At 44.5% G+C, this 19,595-nt stretch overlaps 1 protein-coding gene across 2 annotated transcripts in view; it reads right to left on the minus strand.

Moving 5' to 3' along the window:
- Positions 1 to 19,595, minus strand: part of MTM1 (myotubularin 1) — a 97,462-nt gene that overhangs the window by 43,281 nt on the left and 34,586 nt on the right. For both annotated transcript variants that reach the window (XM_047097742.1, XM_047097741.1), the window contains 2 exons: positions 12,268 to 12,378; positions 7,838 to 7,939 (listed from right to left, as the gene is read on the minus strand). In XM_047097742.1, the coding sequence (XP_046953698.1) occupies positions 7,838 to 7,939; positions 12,268 to 12,378 (213 nt within the window). The remainder of the gene's footprint in view (positions 1 to 7,837; positions 7,940 to 12,267; positions 12,379 to 19,595) is intronic.

Consider the following 19,595-nt stretch of genomic DNA (forward strand, 5'->3'; position numbering starts at 1 on the left):
GACATGACATCCTGGGAGACAGATGGATGTTCCAGATCGCATACTTCTTTATACTTTACATATGTTTTACAAACATTTTCTTATAGCTACTCAGTAGTTAAAAAACAAACAAACAAACAAACAAACAAACAAACAAACCCCTGAAAGGAGCAGTGGCTTGAGAACTTACAGGGTCTTGAGTCACGTTCAAAAGCACAGGTTCCCTGCAGTAGGAGGGCGAGAAGTCAGGTGAGCTGTGAAGTGAGCGGCTGCCAAGGACGTGCAGGCAGGCAGTGAACACTAGACTTCTGAATGGGGGTGGCACTGTGGGGACAGCCCAGCTGGGAGCACGGTTCCAGGAGATGGAGAGCAGGGAGAAGAGAGAGACTGACAGAGACCAAGGCCAAGTCTTGGAGGCGGCAGGAGGCACGAGGAGACCCTCAATTGGCACACATTTACTGCTTATCCAAGAAAGAAAAAAGAGTCCTGGGCACAAAGAAACTTGAGAACTAAGACATTCTTCAGTCCTAAAGCCACATCTAGGCTGAAAGACAGGTAGAGGTAGGTGTGTAGGGGTGTGCGTGTGTGTGTGTGTCTACACACAGCACTGCTTCTCATTTCAATTGCCTTCTGAAAATGAGCTGTGTGCTTTTATCCTGTGGTCAGCCTGGGAAGTAAGAGTCCACTAAATTTCAGTCTGAAATTTTTAAAATCTCAAAGCAATTTATAAAAATTTCCCCAATTCTGGACTGGAAAACAAAGGCCCAGGGAAAAGCACCCTTGTTTTTAATAGCCTATCCACAGGACCATTTACACCTCTCATTCAAGTCATCAGAACAGATGTGCACCCCCACAATGTGTACATCGTCATTTTTATAAGCAAGTACAACTGGACTTGAGCCAGAGAGGACACAAGGTAGAACCGGCACAGTGCTTCAGCCAGATACCAGATTCGATGTGGCTCACCAAAGCTGGCCAAAAGGAAGAAAATGCCAAAGACTCAGAAGCAAAGGCAGGAGTCCCAGACACCTGCAAATGCAGACAGGCCCTGTCCTAAAGGTGCAGCCATTTTTAACACTCTGTCCTCCTATGCTGCTCACCGTAGCAGGCGCCACGCCATCGGTCCCCGGAAGGCTGCTAGTATCCATGGAAAAGGTTTTGAGACCCAGCTGTTTCTCTCAAAAGCACAGCCAGAGTCTCCTCTCCTGTGCCTATTCCTACTGCCCACAGGAAGGTCAAGTGTACGAAAACAAACGAGACACTGCCAACCTTTGAAACTACCTGGGTGCTGATGAGCTCACAGAGCAACAAGAGGCAAGAAACCGTGCAGTGTTCGAGAGCTTCATCTAGAACGGCACAGAAAAGTACAAAGCACAGGGACACACACCCGGGTGAGCTGTGCCACCCGGAAAGCAGGAGGCCTACGTGGGGTCAAAAGATGGAAAGAAAGCAACACCGGAAAACCATTTCTGAAGAGTATCACTGCCGCCCCTCATTCACATTTCAAGATGCTTTTTGGATTTGACACACCGAAATTTAACACTTTCAATTAATCCTTTATCAAAGTACAACCGGTGGTTTGTTAAGAACAGTAACCTTATCTATATGGCATCTTTGTTTTAAGGGACTTAAAGTGTCTCACATATTATCACAATTACTTTATTAATGTTCTGGGGAACAAACGTGTGTTGGGGTAATCATCCTTCTTTGCACCTGCTGGGAAAATGGCGCACGACTGCACCGCTGACACCAAAAGGGCACTTATTGCGTGCCAGGCACTGTTGTAAACAGTTTACATTTAATCCTCATAAAAACTCTATGGGGTAGAGACTGTTATTATCCTCATTACAGATGAGAACACTGAAGCACATAAATATTACGTGGCTTCCAAAGTTGCCAAGCAGGTATGCGACTGAGCCAGATTCAGACACGGGCCGCTGGACGGCATGGCATGTACTCGTGACCCCACACCAGAAGGGCTCTGTAAACAAGTCCTCTGTCTGCCTCTCCCTCATCAGCGGCTGCCATGAACCTGGCGACCGGGTCCCAGGCTCTACTCCTTCCAGCTCTCCACTTCCCTATGTGAGTCTACACCCCAGGATTTTTGTCAAAACTCAAGCCGTTCACTGCAACAAAATTCAAGACAGTACAGCCTACAGTGGTAAAAACAGATGGAAGTGACTTTATTAATGCCTAAATTAAGTTAAAGAGCATTTTATTCTACATATTCTGCCATTACCTCAAAGACTGTTTTTCAAGCTTTCTAGATGATGATAAACAGAAAACCATACACGTTACACTCCCCCTGACCCTGTACACACACACACACCTCTGAAACAAACATTTGACCAAACCATACATACCTGTATTAGGTACTGTGCTGTTAACATTTTCTCTTCTACTCAATTTTAAAATGCTAGTTGGAAACTAATAAATTGAGTTCATGACTCAATGGTACGTTGGGATTAACAGTTAAACACTCATCTAAAATTTATATTCTGTCTGGTTATCCCAACGGAGTAACAAATGAGCAAACAATAAAGGAAATCAATGAAAGAAGAATTTCGGCATGGAGCAAATCACCCCAATGATTACGTACTCTATTCTGTGGTGCTATCAGGCTCTGTTCATATGTATAATTTTTGTTCCTGCCTTCAAAAAGTTAAGTCAGAAGTGTGGTCACGTTTCTTATAAAAATATATCATTTACCTAGAAGTAGCATTTACAATGCAGTTTGTAAAATTACAATTTCTAGCGTTTGTCAGGCAAAACAAAAATAAACCAAGAAAATAAACACTTTGGCTGAAGTGGAAAATGCTACAAGAACAATGTTCAAGTCTTAATGGATTGACATAATATAGAAACAATCGAATTAATGGGTTGGGGTCGACTGTGGGTGGCTAAACTGCTCAAGTTCAATTCATAGTTTAGGTCGCAACAACAGGTGTTGGCGAGGATGTGGAGAAAGGGGAACCCAGTTACACTGTTGGTGGGAATGCAAACTGGTGTAGCCACCCTGGAAAACAGTATGGAGGTTCCCTTAAAAACTTAAAAACAGAACTACCCTACCACCCAGCAATTGCACTGCTAGGAAGGATAGAAAGGATATAAAAATACAGATTCGAAGGGACACATGCACCCGATGTCTATAACAGCGCTATCAACAATAGCCAAAGTATGGAAAGAGCCCAAATGTCCACCGACTGATGAATGGATAAAGAAGATGTGGTGTATGTATGTATGTGTACAGACACAGACACACATACACACAATGGAATACTACTCAGCCACCAAAAAGAATGAAATCTTGCCATTTGCAATGATGTGGATGGAGCTAGAGTGTATTCTGCTAAGTGAAATAAGTCAGAGAAAGACAAACACCATATGATTTCACTCATGTGTGGAATTTAAGAAACAAAACAGACGAACATAGGGGAAGGAGCAAAAAAGAGAGAGGGAAACAAACCACAAGAGACTCTTAACGATAGAGTTGATAGAGGGAGGGGGGCAGGGGATGGGCATTAAGGAGGGCACTTGTTATCAGCAGCACTGGGTGTTGTATGTAAGTGATGAATGACTAAATTCTACACCTGAAACCAATATTACACTATATGTTAACTAACTAGAATTTAAATAAAAATTTGAAACAAATAAAAAAACAAAGTTTAAGTCCTAACGTGAACACACTACATGGTGAAAATACTACTGAGGAAGGAGGCAAGACAGAGCCAAAGGGGTGGTCGGAAAGCAAAAAGCCCCCTGGTACACTGTTCACCCCATGGCTGGATTTCGAACCTAGGTCTCCTGGCCTCCATACACCATTTCATGGATACAACAGCAAGATTACTTGTGGCCTCAAATGCTTACAATAAAAAAAAAATTCACTGAGATAATCTGCAGCTGATTTACCAGTTTCAACAATGTTAACAAAGTGATATTTTTCAAGCAGGGCCCTTTGTATTGTTTAATGCAATCAGGCTTAGATTAGGGCTTCCAGGAAATCCCTTTCTGGCACACTCTCACATTCCCCACTGTGGCAGTGTGCAAACTTTTCTTTCCCTCCTGTCTCAGAGGAATTTGTCCCTTCTCCTTTCCCAAACTGCCCCACCAACTGGGCTTCACCCCGTCCCCCTCAGCCTTCCCCAGGGATCCTGCTCCAGAAAGATCCCTTCTCTCTCTTGCCTTGAAAAGAGGCAAGGCTCCTCTCCCCTGCACCCAAATACATTCATTCACCTTTCTCGGGTTCTAAGTGAAACACTTCTTCCCTCAACCCAGCTGATACCCCTTTGTTTTTTAAACACCACCAACTCTTTCTTTAGATCCCTACCAACTGGCTTCTGTCTCCTTGCTCGGGCCACTTTTCCAGATTCAAAAAAGTTGGGATATGGAACAGTTCCGTATCGGGGCCACACATGTGTGTCCTATCTTTTGTGTCACATCTGTGAATAGTACGAGGTAGCAACCACTCCTCATTTGCGCCCTCTGCTCCCTGACGCCACCCAACACAGTGCCCTGAAATGAAGTCATGAGGCGGCTGTACATGTCAACTTGCAGAGCAGGAACGGATATTCCAAAAGCCATGCTAATAGCTGATCAGTTTTTAGCTGTATCTTGTCTTGTATTGATTTGATGACTAGTTTAACTTTTTTTTTTAAAGCTGACTTTTAGTGGTTAAAACTTAGAGAATGTAATTTCCTAAAACTCTGTATAAGCAATCAGGCTCACATTTTTTCTCAAGTTTGTCACTTTACTGACTTCCCAAGGAAGACGTAGTGATTTCCAGCACAGGTACAAGAGCTACGGTGAAGTACCACAGACCTGAGGAATCAACCCCTCTGGGGATTGCTCCAGTGGCAGCAACTTGCGATCCTAGGCGCCTGAGCTCCATCCACAACGTCCAGAAATGCATCCCGCTCATTTCCATAAAATGGATTTTTCCTTCACTTTCTACTAGCCCTGAATTCAATAAAAAAGCCATCATTATACAACTCCCATGCAGAAGTCATTATGCTGAGGTGAGAAAAATAAAGGCTGGTCCCCGCCTTGATAAGCCCATAGTAGAGCAGGAGGTAGGCAATTACTACATAATTATTACGTAAGGCAGACTGAGGTAAGTGCTTTAATGGAGGGACCTGCAAAGTCTAACAAGTGAGAGGCCAGACCAACCCTACAGGGGGCGGTGAGGGACGCACACAGTATGTAAAAGGACTTAGGGCTGAGCGAGGTGGTGGAGGATGGGCTTTAAAGAGACAGGAAGCCTGCTGGTAAAGGGGATAGAAAAACCAAAGACTCCACGCTGCGAAAGCTCCATGTATACCAGAGGAGCACACGGCGGAGCGCAGGGTATAAGCCACGGGAAGTCACTGAGCATTTTGTGTGTGCGTGTGTGTGGAGAGTGGGACGCACTGACATGATTGTAGTTCCACTAAAAACAACTGGCAGCACCGTAAAGAGTAAATTGGAAGGAGAGAAAGTGAAAGAACAGAAGCCAGTTAGGAAGCATGGCTTAAAAGAGGAAGCACAAGCAGAAATGGGAAGAAATATGTGAGAGTTACTAGTAAGTAGAACCTCTAAGATTTGGAATGGATGTAGCTATGGGTGGCAAGGCAGCAAGGGAATAAGACAGCTGACTACAAACTCTCGAACCTGAGCAAGTGAGGATCCTCCCGACCGAGGGACATGTAGGCTGAAGAACAGGTCTGGTGAGCTGCAAAAAGGTTGGGAGAGACAACAAGCTTGTGATTCTCATGGACTTCCACAGGAAGATGTTTGAGAATTGGGCTTGTTAGATTCACTGGAGGCCAGCGTCAGGGCTAGATTTTGAAATCACCAATACAGCAGTGGCGGCCTACACTATGGGACGAAACAAAACCATCAAGGCAAAGTGCGTAACAGGAGAAGGTGTCTGAGAGCAGACCAGCACCGAGATGGTCCACCAAGGAAAAGACAGAGGCAGTGGAGACTGGGAAGGGCAGTCAAGTTGGCAGAATAACACAGAAACCAGGACTTGCTAGAACGGGTGCTCAAAACTGGTGAATTCTGAGGGAAGATCAAACAGAATAAAGACTGAAGTGAGCCACTAGATTTGGCCAGTAAGAGCTTGAGTTCCAAAAAGGTACCTGCAATAAAGGTAGATACTGGGGGCGCCTTGGTGGCTCAGTCGGCTGAGCGTCCGACTTCGGCTCAGGTCATGATCTCACGGTCTGTGAGTTCGAGCCCCGCGTCGGGCTCTGTGCTGACAGCTCAGAGCCTGGAGCCTGCTTCAGATTCTGTGTCTCCCTCTCTCTCTCTGCCCCTCCCCCACTCATGCTCTCTCTCTCTCTCTCTCTCTCTCTCTGTCTCTCTGTGTCAAAAATAAACAAACATTAAAAAAAATTTTTTTTAAAGGTAGATACTGAAATGGGCTGGAGGAATGAATAAACTGGAGAGGAGAACAGACTATTCTTTCTAGAACTTTGGATGGAGGAGAGAGATGGGACAGTAGTTTAGGAGAAAGTTGGTGTAAGAACTGACTTTTTAGGGGAGTAAACCCTAAAAGAGACAAAAGATGCCAGAGAGATGGACTTATAGGAGCAAATTTCTGATTATTTCGGGCCAGATATGCAAAGCCTAAGACAGAACACACCCCCTAACTGCATTTTCGTGGATTAGACTTACATTCACACGTTCATATTCCAAAGATGTGTTCCCATAAAACTCTATTAGCCCTAATAGTTAAGGAAATTGTTTAGTTCTTAAATAGGTTTTCAAACCCACATTTAATCAAAACCTGAGAAAAGGCTGAAAACATGTTCAACTCTGTATCATTACATTTGTTTAAAGCATTACACGTGAATCTGTAATCAACACATGACTCATGAGTTCTTCATATCTTTCTAGACCTCCAGTCTTTGTATAATTGTCCCTTCCATCAACCATGAATTTCCTTCGGCCAAAACAACTGTCGATGAAATCTGGGAAGAGAGGAACCTTGTCTCACTAGAAAAACAAACAAACAAACCTCAGGCCTCTATTGCCAAAAAGCCCTAAAAGACGGCCTCAGGGAGAAGGGCTACATTACAAATGATCTCCTTCAGGGGCACCTGGGTGGCTCAGTCAGTTGAGCGTCCAACTCCAGCTCAGGTCATGATCTCACGATTCGTGGGTTCGGGCCCCACGTTGGGCTCTGTGCTGATGGCTCGAAGCTTGGATGGAGCCTGCTTCAGATTCTGTGTCTCCCTCTCTCTCTCTCTCTCTCTCTGCCCCTTCCCTGCTTATGCTGTTTCTCTCTCTCTGTCTCTCAAAAATAAACAATTATTGAAAAGAAAACAAAAATCAAATGATCTCCTTGATCCCCTTGTCTACACAGTGGCATACTCATCCTAGACTCAAAGCAAAGGCGCTTATTTATATTTATATTTATATTTATATTTATATTTATATTTATATTTATATTTATATTTATAAGAATTACTTCCTTGCCGTCCCCGTAGCAGGTGTTTGCCTCCAAGTTTGCTTAGACTAGAGCAGGGCAGGAGAGGGGAGAAGAGGTGCAAGCCAGGCACAATGGAGAAAGGAAGGTGCCGACGGTCCGCCTCGCTACCCCATGCCTTTTAAAGAGGGTGAGCCAAGGCGGGGGGCGCCCGGGGTGGGGGGAGAGCACAGGCTGCCCAGGGTGATGCTCCAGTCACCTGGGGTGAGCCATCCCACATGGACTAGCGGAGGAGAGGCCTGCCCCCTCCCCACCCCCGGAACAATTCAATCATCTTTAATAAACGTCCTGGCATATGTATCATGCCGGGAAGTACAGCACAGAGCGTAAGATGAAAGAGTAGACTCCCAACAGCCCCCCAGTGCTGGGGAGAACCCTGGAATTTACCAGACTGTGTGCCAGGGGAAAGGCGTATCTCGTGAGAATGTCAAACATATCCCTTCTGCTGTGGCCTTCCTGTTTCAGCGCAAACCTCAGGTTCCTCATGTCCTAGGGGGCAGACAGATTCGACAGTTCAGTCTTCAAATAAAGTGACATTCCTTAGCAAAAAATCTATTCAACTAAAGGAGTGGAAGATTCACTTACCTGAAAGGACAATTAATCGAGATTACTAAGAAAATCACTTTGCTTTGTGTGGTATTTTGAAATATCCAGTTTAAGAACACCTCAAAACACTCCCCATCGTAGTCACGAATGTAAAAACAAAGCAACTAGTGCTAAAAAGAAGACAGAGCTACAATCATTTTGTAACGAGAAAAATCACACCCTGCCTTGCACACCCTCTACAGTGTCTATCTGCTCCAACTGGCTGCTGCGGTATTTTCATCACAAAAGAGTGTTTTATTCATAGAACTTTTCAAATGTGTACCTGCTATCACATGTAATCTCAAAATTGTCAAACATGTCAGGAAAACACGGAAGCTCTCTCCCTCTGCTTCCTGCTACTTTCAAGTCTAACAGTTCAGGAAATGCTTGGCACAGTAAGTGCTCATGCAAAGCAATGGGACGTATTCTTCCTATCGAGTTGACTTGCACAGAGTTCCAGATAAACCACAGTGAAGGACCCCTATGCTTCCAGGAACTAAAAATCAATGCTCAAACCTGGATTGTAAAAACAGCTTCCAATATGTAGCTCTTTGATAAGAAAACCTTCTTTTAAACCAAACCCAAACCAAAAGTGCTCCCTTATATATCAAGTTGTTTTTATACAACATTCTGTCTTCTCTTTGAAGTGAGGGGTTTTAGGCTGTCTCTTAAGTTGATCATGGTGCTGTGACCAAGTGATGGCTGAACACTAAAACCGGCACATTCTGCACTGTGCTTTCAGCTACAAAAAAACGAGCCCTGTGCTGGACCCTGGGGTACTTCGTCTTGGACATCACCATCTTTATATTTGTTTCAAAGTGCTTTTTCATTTATTATCTCAGGAGCACATTAAAAGCTTCGTAAGTCTTTGGCATGAAGGACTAGCAAGCTCCTTGCCATATAAAAGACATCCCAGAATGCCACTGGCAGCAGAGGCGGTATAAAGAACTGGACCCTAAGACCTCTGATGAGTGACCCAAGATTGCTCACTCTGTACACAGATGGCATCTGCCGGGCCTTGCCAGCTACAGGATTCTGTGCTTTTGTTTTTAAAAGCACATAACTGAATAAAATCCAAAAACCGATTCACAACATATTCCAAGAAAACTGGGTTATTAGTTGCTGGCTCGTGATGCGAAGAAGTAGTCAAATAAAAGGGAATAATCATCTCACTGGGATGACATGGTTTGAAAGGGTCTGCAACCGAGCCATGAGCACAGCCCTGGATCGCCAAGGATCCACGAGGCTGAAAGACCCGCACAGAACTTCCCTCCTAACAGCCCGGGGTCAGATGATAAAGCCAGAATCTCACTGCTCTTCACCACTTGGCTAGAAATTAGACCATTTCTGGATAACCATTTATTTTGATCTATCAGTGATTCAAACAACTACTTGCACTGTGCCAAAGCACAAGTGATTCAAGCAACTTCTTGTTGCCATCTGATTCAGATGTAATTAAAGGACAGAAAGAATTACTACCTCATCTTGCCAACAAGAAAATTGAAACGGAAAAGGCAAATGACTCACAGGCAGCAGCTCACCAAATCTGCAAAAGAAATATGAGCCGATCCTAAGTGGTAAGTTCCACCTGGTCTCCTGAGAGCCTGACTTGTCAGGGAAGAGGCACCTGACAAAGAGCCTTGTGGCAGAAGAACTGGATGGTCAGACCCTCGGCCTGTTTGACAAGTGGGTCCTGTGATGATCCACCAAGCCTCGCTGTAGTGAGTCCAAGTGAACATCCCCCCATTGCACCAACACCAAGGGGCTGATTTACGGACACATCATTTCTATAACGCATTTCTATAGAAACAACACCCATCACCGCTGACCTCGAAATACCAGGCTGTCTTTAAAGCGAGTAAACGGGGGTGCGGCATGAAAGAAGAGAGGAGGTTCTGTGATGGTAAGATTTGGCTTGCTCTTTTTTTTTTTTTTCCTTAAGGCTCCAAGGTGTCAACAGGGGCTCCTGTGGCACCTGGCTAAAAATTCGCATATTCAGAGCTACATTCTCCTCTGCTGCTAGATGACACCCACTGGGACTTGCATCCCCAGGGTGAAAGACGCTACTGGCAAGCCAAAATCCCCACGTGCAGAGCCGATAGGACCAAATTTGGGGGGCTCAGAACTACCCGTGTCAGTAGAGTAACAGCTGCACGATGCTTCTTGATGCCAGCTGGAGATGACCTCCGAGAGACAGAAGCATCCGCCTTGGACCCAGCAGGGTCCCTTTCTATCACCTTCAGGTCTGTTCTATGAACATGGGATTGGACTCTTGAGATATCGCCATTCCCAGGGAGAGAATGGAATTAAGAGGCTGAGCCACAAGTGTTCTAGGCCATCATCTTTGGGCTGAATGCTAATACTGAGAAACATGTGTGTAACATTTGCAAGTGATGCCTGGTGGAGTTGTTCCTAAGCTCTTTGTTTTTATAATAAGCAGTCAAAGGGGGAAATGTGCTCTGTCTTATTAATTTTGGGGGGACTAATGTTTAAATACAAAATTCTTCCTACTGATAAGGCAAGAAATAGGACTTTTAAAAAAATTCTATCAGAATGAAAGTCACTTTCAAAACTGTCGATAGAGCAACCCCATTTTCTCTTGAGTACTGTAATAGGAAACTCTATACTCCCATGGATCCTTTTATGCAAAATGCAAAAACCTTCCTTAAAAGTAAATCCTTGTATTTCTAGGCCCCAAAGTGAAGACAGTAGCTGGGATCATAAATAAGGAATTTAAGGTAGCTTGGATTAAAACAAAAACCAAAAACCACTTGCAACTACTTGGATAGAACTGGAGGGTATTATGCTAAGCAAAATTAGTCAGAGAAAGACAAATATCATATGACATCACTCATATGAGGACTTTAAGAGACAAAACAGATGAACATAAGGGAAGGGAAGCAAAAATAATATAAAAACAGGGAGGGGGGACAAAACAGAAGAGACTCATAAATATGGAGAACAAACTGAGGGTTGCTGGAGGGGTTGTGGGAGGGGGGATGGGCTAAATGGGTAAGGGGAATTAAGGAATCTACTCCTGAAATCATTGCTGCACTATATGCTAATTTGGATGTAAATTTTAAAACATTAAATTAAATTTAAAAAAAAACACCAAAAAACCCCCCCAAAAAACAAAAACAAAAAAAAAGCCAAGGTGGGGAGTGACGGAGAATTTCAATTCAGGTCTAATGGTGACACAATCCTTTGCTTCGTGATGGAGTGTACTAGTCTTCATCTTTTATAAACTGGAGGTAATAAAACAAATGTACCACATTCATAATCAAAACAAAATCATAGGAGATTAGTTTTAAGAAATCAAAGTGCCTGAGCAAAGGCCACACCTTCCAGATCTAGCTGTGAGAACCACTGGGACAGATGACCTCCAAACCCCTTCTAGCTCTTTCTGGGATTGGCCATTATTGTCTTCTATTCTGTTATTATTCTATTTTATTACTCGATTCAGATTGTAGTCTTCTGATCCTTAATCCCTGGAAAGGAAGTTTTCTTTCCAGAAGGTTTATCCTGTTGTTTGCAAAATGACCATCTCGTTGTATTTGGATCCCAACCTTGCCATTTGTTGGGTGATCTTAGCTCAGTTACTTAACTCTTCTTATGCTCAGGCTTCACAACTATAAAGTGGAGACACCATTGTCCATCTCCGAGCATTGCCCTGAGGACTGAACGGAAAGCACCTAGCACGTGTGTGGACTAACACAGAGGCTCACTGAAGCGTTACTATTACTGCTGAGTGAATTTTGTTACCACTAAATCCCTGCCACCCACCACGCCAAAGCAACATGGTAGACCACTGTTAGAGAGGTTGTTAGAGGCACAGCCTGTTCACAGAGGGTAGAATCTCTTGCATTTCTCTTTCCTTTCAGGGTGTGAAGATGTCCGGCTGGCAACACATCACACAAAGGGACACCAGGAGCAGACTCGGGCAAAGACTAGAGAGTGTGAAAATTCTATCTATGAAGTTTTCTTCCTATTCAGTCAAGCTGACAGAAGGACAGGTGTTAGTCCTCACACATGCTGACAACAGCAGGACTCTTTCATAGGAACTATTTCCCCAGGCGGTTTTGGAAGCTTGATCCCGAGGAAGAACCATTCTTTCTAGGGCCTTAGAGGAACAAGGGTCTTTGATTATTTTTTTCTAAGCCCCCATTGACCTTTACTTATCATTCAACAGTAATGTGTCTTTTTTTCACACAAGAAAGTACTGAATCTCTTACTTTACAAGTAATATCTAGACCATAGGAATTTTCTCCTCTACTTGTCGCGCCTCCCATTTTTTCAATTCTGGAGATCACACCCAGAGGAACATCAAGTATTAGAGCAGAATCCTGTAATGGACAAAAACACAAAAGTCAGTATCTCTGTCAGTATCATTAAAACATCAAAAACATCTGTTAAAAAAAGAACATATGCTTTAGGGCATTTTACCTTGGCCCTTTTACCACTTTTTATAAACAAAAATAGGATACAGATCACACGTGAAAGAGCGAGCATTACAATAGCCAGTTATGCAATCGAAATGCATCCCCAAACATGTGCCATTCTGCATCGCCTATAGAATAAAGACTGAACTCCCAGGCACACAATTTCAAGGGCCCCATGGTGTCACATCCACCTGGTCTCTGCAGGCCTTTCTCCCACACCGTTCTGCACTCTGGCGAAGTGAATACCTTCAGCAGTCCTCAAACACGGCACAGTGTTCTCTTTGCCCCGGATCTTCTATCCTTCCCAACTACCAGATGTCTTCTCCCCGTGGCTCAAGCCCTGGCTCAGCAAACATCACCTCTAACAAAGCATTGCTTCCTAATTAGAGTTGACCACTCCTTCCTCTGAAGTTCTAGAACACTTGGTTCAGATTGCTGCTATGTCACTTGCTTCACTCTGTCTGCCGAAATTCATAGGTCTATATTCCCCACGCTAGAAACCAGACATCTGGAAGGAGCGCCTAGCTTAGGCAGGGGCGCACTTCACGAAGTAGAAGGGCCTGAGTGCATAGCCGTGCCTCTCCAACATTCCTTCCCCACCGCTGGGTGCGAGGGGTCCATACAACTGCTGGCAAGACAGAACCACATTAGTGAAGTCACACCACAAGCATCACGAGACGACGGCAGCCGCCATGCATGGAGAAACCCGCCTGTGCCAGGTGTACAGGGGCATCGTGCACGCCATCTTTCTGATTTTGTCCTCACAACCATTCCAGATGCTGGCGTACTACTCCCAGTTCCTGACATGGCAATCAAAGCTTTCAAAAGCTTCTGTGGCTTGCTTAGGAAATACGGGGAAGGGCTGACATTTGAGCCAAGCTCTGGGAACACGCATCAAAAGAGCCAAATGCTCCTGCCTTCTGACTCTTAAGCATTCTTAAGAGCTTGGCTCCAGCTATCGCACGACAGGAAGAACACTATATACGTGAAGATGCTCAATGGAGCCGGAGGTGGACATCGGGGTGGAGAAAATTACCACTCGTCAATGTGATGGACTAAGCATGCAGCTACTAAAATAATTACAGTACGTGGAAAAATAAGCTTACGTGGGAAGCAGCAGCATACAAACTACACGGGCTACAGTAACGTAAAAGCCACATGGACAAAGGGAGACCTACACAGGTTTTTTAAATCCAATACTTCCTTTATTGCGGTGATTACTTTGATAATAAAGAAAATGTTTTAAAGGTGTTCACTGAATTTTCGTTCTTTAGAAGATATCCTTTTGGGGGATACAAGGAAAGCTGAAGTTTTACTTCCAATCCTTCTCCTTTATATAATAGAAAAACTAAGCATTTCTTTATAAAATATGAATACAGCTTATAGGTGTTCTAAAAATTCAAAAAGTCTAAGAATGTGGTACATCCATGCCATGGAATACAACCCAGCTACAAAAAAGGATGAACTATGGACACACACACCAACCTGGAAGGCTCTTCGGAGCATCATGCTTGAGTGGATGAGGCCAATGTCCAAAGGTCACACACTATAGGAGTCGACTTAGGACATTCTTGAAGTGACAAAATTGTAGAGATGGAGAACAGAGGAGTGGTTGTCAGGGGTCGAGGGGAAGTAGGGTGTGGCTATACAGGGGCAGCATGAGGAAGTTCTTTCACACTGGCAAAATGGCTGCTTTTCTTGATTGCTAGTGCGTGGTTACATGATACATGGGATCAAATGTCATAGGATTGTATGCAGAAACATGAAAACATGAGTGCATGAAACACGGGTGAAATTCAAGTAGTCAGGGTCTCAGTCGACTGTATTGTGCCGTAAATTTCCTGGTTGTGATCAAGCAGCATAGTTATCGGAGGGGCTATAGGTATTGTACTAGTTTTCCAAGTTCTTGAGTGTTCATCATTATTTCAAAATAAAAAGGTAAAGGAAACGTAAGAGCACAGTTATCACAGTGTAGAGAAAAGAGCACAAGCTCTTATGTTGCACAAAATTGGTTCAAAGTAGAGCTTTGGCATTTATTAGCTGAATGGCTTTGGCAAGTGATGGTACCTCTTGGCCACATTTTCCTGTCAAGTAGGGATGATTAAAGATCACGGACTTAAGCACCTGGCATGGTGCCTGTCATTTGGTAGCTACAAAACAAAGGAAGTTATTATTACGATCACGAAGACTATTTTAGCATTTGGAAGATATAACTGTATTCTACAAATGTGGATCAGTACGCCCTTGCAAACAGCTAGAGGTCTCTTTGTACCCATAAGGACGCAGGTTATAGTTGTTGCCGTGGGGAAAGACACCTCTCTACATGACTCAAACCCAAGTGCCTAGAGAAAAGGAGACAGTACTCAGTAACTGTACATTTGTAGCTGCATATTATAACGTATTTACCTCTCCATACAATCTAGTTATTGAAAACTATCAGGGGTGCCGAAGTGCCTCTGTTGGTTAAGCGTCCGACTTCGGCTCAGGTCATGATCTCGTGGTTTGTGAGTTCGAGGCCCATCGGGCTCTGTGCTGACAGCTCAGAGCCTGCAGTCTGCTTCGGATTCTCTGTCTTCCCTTTCTCTCTCTGCCCCTCCCCGGCTCACACTCTGTCTCCCTCTGTCTGTCTGTCTCTCTCTCTCAAAAATAAATAAAAAATATTTAAAAAATTAAGAATAACATAAAATAGAAGCACACAATCAGGCAGTCTGTTTAGACTGAGATTTAGGAGTGTCCAACTATATGCTTAAATACCAAACTTACAGTTAGATCTAAAAATACACAGATGAGATACTAAATAAAAGTCTCATACTCTAACATCAACAAGGAAGCAAGAATGCAACCAAAAAAGTAAAAAAAATTTAAAGTGAGAGGAGACCTCACTGTCCTTTGTCCTTGTATGGAGGAAACTCTATAGCTCTGACTATTCTGACCCAACAGAAAAAAGGACACTGAGGAGAACCAGCCAGTTCCTGACCAAAGACACCCATAGTTTAATGAGGCTACTTGCCATGTTTTCCCCGAGAGACAGGTTCAAGATCAGATAACCCAGCAGGCCAAACTGGAAGATCCAGGAATAGGAAAATTAGCTTAACTCTGTAGAAACCTGAGTTGTTACTATCTAAATATCATTAAATATTTAAGAATTCTCAAAGGCCCATTCTAACTCAAAATTCTATACATTTAAGGATCTAAAATAGTGGGGAAGTAAACAGAACACGAACTCTGCAGAGACGCAAGCATTTACTGTCTCTCTCGAGTGTGTACAGAGTAACAGAAGCCACACTGGATGCCGGGAGCCATGGAGACAATATGCAAGCACCACCCTCACGGAGCCCAGGGCACAGACTGGGAGAGAACACACAGGTACCCAAATAGCCATGCCGCCAGGCCGCAAGTACAAGAGCCACAAAAACCAAAGCAAACCACCCACATCCAGACAAATGGGCTGAGAGATCAGAGGAGAGCAAAACAATTTCCTATCGGTTGGGTCTCCTGAAGGTTCTGGGGCAATGGCTATGTGAAAAATGATCCTTACAGGATGGAATGATAGCAGCTGGGAGATCTGCCTTCCAAACACAGGTAACAGTGACATCAGCTACACATGTGGGAAAGTATGGGGATTTTGCAGGGGAAAAAAAAAAAAGCAAGCGGGTCAGGTTTACAAAAGGATGGCAGGGGAATTCCCTGGGGAGCACCCCAGGGTTTGGATTGGGGTGAATGGGATCCATGGAATGTGTTTTGAGAAGAGGAGACAATGAGCCACTGGGGAAGCATCAACAATGACTCAGATTTAGGCCCAGACGAGAGATGTGGTCCCACAAAGAGACATAAAGAACACAAAAAGGGGTTCTAGAGAAAGATTAACATGGTCACTTTGAGATACACTGGGCTGGAGGTTATGGTAAGTTAATCAAGTATAGATAACCAGGAGGCAGCTGGAAATACAGAACCGGGAGAGATTCCAAAGGCCCCTTGAACTCAGAACGTCCAGAACTAATCATGTGATGTTTCTCTCTCCCAATTACGTCTTCCCATCTCAGTGGCTGGTGCTCCATCCACGCAGTTACAAAAGCTGGAAACCTAGGAGTCATCCTTGACATCCCCTTCTCTGTTATCCCTCATCCGGTCTCCCACGTTTATCTCTTAAATCAATCTTGAGTCCGTCAACCCCTCTCCACTTCTAGCAGCAACTTCTCTGGGCCACTGGAATAGGCACAGCAGCCTCTTTGCATGGACCGTTGCTCCCCTTAGAGTCTGCCCTCCATACAGCTGATCGCTTACAAAAGTCAGTCTGAGGCTGTATCATTCCTTTGCTTAAAGCGCTTCCAAAACTTCTCACTGCTCAACTCCAAACACCTCCATCCTTAACGGGATCTACCAGGTCTCGGCCATCTGGCCCCCAACCCCTCTCCCTCCCGCTCACTCTTTGCCGTTCTTCCCACCACCAACCCAGCCACCCGCTCGCTCATCGGTCCGTGTTCCCTTTGCTCTCAGGGCCTCTCACGGGCTGTTCTATCTGCCCATTGTCTCCCACCCAGTCTCTGCCGAACATCTAGGGAATTCCTATTCATTGTTTTCTTTCCTTTCTTTTCTTTTCACATTCATTCTTCAGATCAGGGGTGAAACATCACTTTCTCAGGACAATTTCCCAGGCTTCTCAAACAACTGCACACCTGTGCTACTCACAAGCAACACAACAACTTGTTGTCATATACCTGGTATGAGAATCTGATTAATGCCTGGCAGTCCCATCAAAACTAAAGCTTCATGAGGGAGAGACTGTGTCTGCTGTGCACACCACTGGATCCTAGCATCTGGCACAGTGCTCGACACACAGCGGCCTCTCGAATGGTCAACAAATAAGGAATGCAAGATTAGGACCGGAGCTATAGAACTGGAGAGCAACTGACAGCTGAGAAAGAAGCAAACTCTGGGGACAATATATATCTAGGAAGTAAGAAGGAAAAAATGGGTGGCAATAAAGGCAAAATGGCAAAAGTGGGGGAAGACCCAAGAAATATGGAGAAAATTACAGAGGAAAGAAAGAGTAGTCAACAATATGTCACTGCACAGAAGTTAAAGAGTTGAGAGCTTAGGGTGCCTGGGTGGCTCAGTCCGTTAAATGTCTGACTCTTGATTTTGGCTCGGGTCATGATCTCACAGTTTGTGAGATTGAGCCCCACATAGGGCTCTGTGCTGACAGTGCAGAGCCTGCTTGGGATTCTCTGTCTCCCTCTCTCTCTCTCTGCCTCTCCCCTATGCTCTCTCTTGCTGTCTGCCTCTCTCTCTCTCTCTCTCTCTCCCCCCCCCAAAATAAATACACTTTTAAAAGGAGCTGAGAACTCAACCAAGCCCACTTGGAATTGAGCACTGAAAGAGGACTTTCAATAGGGAACAGAAGTCAGACCACAAAACACGAAAGAGTTAACAGTCTGGAAGTAGAAGCAGTGAGTGTGGACTAATTTTTAAAGAAGTCCCCTAAAGAAGGGGAAGAAAGAGGATGGTAGTGTTGGGGCAGGGGGGTAGCAGGGATCCAAGACATAGAGACGTGAGCAGGTCTGTGGGGCCGGGTGGGGCAAAGGAGCCAACAGACACCACAACTGGAAGACAGAGAATGACTGAGGGGGCACTAAACTCCAGAGGAAGTAAAAGAGCAAAGGAAAAAAGGCTCAAGTAGAGGAATTTTGTTTTCAAAAACGCAACTAGTCCCTTCCTCTCAGATGAGAGGAGGAAAGGATGGGTGAAAACAGATATCAGTGGGTAGTGGCGGCGGGGGGGGGGGGCAGGTAAGCAGCTCAAGGAGGAGGGCTTTTACCTGTTCAGCAGAACAAGAGAGGCAGTCCGCTAAAGAACATGGAGGGTTTGTCAGTGACACAGTGGGGGACGGAAAAAGTCAACCTGACATCCAAAGAACTGCCCAGGCGGAAGGAGACCCTGAGGTCTGAAAGCCTTTACTTGTAAAGGGACTAATGAATTAAATCTAAATCTACTATGGGACTTGCACAGCAGGGTTCAGTAGCCCACAGACTCTCAAGTTTGGGAACTGGAAAAGTGGGAATGATATGGCAACAAGGGGCAAGGGAACCGAAGGTGGAGCAGGCATTGTTTTAACCGAAGACAGCATTCATTTTGCAGCAGCAGTGTAAGAGGATTCAAGACTGAAGTTTAGCAGAATACCTACAGCGCAGGTCCCACATTCCCGCTGAATTTCCTACTTATAGACACAAGAGAATATTTTATTATTACAGTCTTTTTTGCATTATTTCAGCTCCCTTAAAACAAAAACAGGTGCTAAATCTATTAGCCTGAGGAACCCAAGAAAGAACAATCTTGAAAAGCCTCCAATGGACTTTCTTGAAAAGAAAAGTATTATAGGAATCCTTGTCAGTCATCCTTGTAATGAATGAGATGGGCCTTCCCTCTGGGAAAGAATACATATGTGGCTCTGACTGTCCATACCACAAGGCAAGGGTGGTGTCCGAGGCTTACACCTCCAGTTGCAGCCAGTGACGAAGACCACAGAACCGAAGTGCTCCCACTCTTGTTAAACACCCAGCTTCCAGCTGGCACGATACCCAGCACCTGCCCAAAGCTCATTTCAGAACTGCGTATTTGAGAGACAGATTCTGACGGACACACCGCCATCCATTCAACTCACTTCTCCAAGTCCTGTCTGTACACTGACTGGTAAACCATCGAAAAGCTAAGGAAATGGACCTCATTTTTCTAGTCCCTCAAAGAAATACATTTACCAAGTAAAGATGAACGTGTGTCCCATATCCTTATAGAGGGTCTTAAATGGGACTGAAGAATCTTTGAGTAATACTCTGCCTGGAGAATGGAATCACTGTGTTCCTTTCAGAGAGATTTGTCCTTGCATTTAATCCAGGAAGAACACACTATTTCTGACTTAACCATCAGAAAATGGAAGGTGTGTGCACAACATGTTTCTCATCTCATCAGCACTGCTCAGTTGGAAGGCCCAAAACCCTGTATTCGTCTAGCTGCCACGCATCCGCTGTAGTCCATTCTAGTTTAGAAAGGGGTGTGTGGGTGACCAGGAGCAAGAAATACCAACTTTCAAGTGGGATTACCTCCGCAGCAAAGGGAAGATGGGG

This window comes from Lynx rufus, unplaced genomic scaffold (genome assembly GCF_022079265.1).
Source record: "Lynx rufus isolate CCGP_SWC_20201006 ecotype Redwood Valley unplaced genomic scaffold, mLynRuf1.p SCAF_40, whole genome shotgun sequence".
NCBI classification, from domain to species: Eukaryota; Metazoa; Chordata; class Mammalia; order Carnivora; family Felidae; genus Lynx; species Lynx rufus.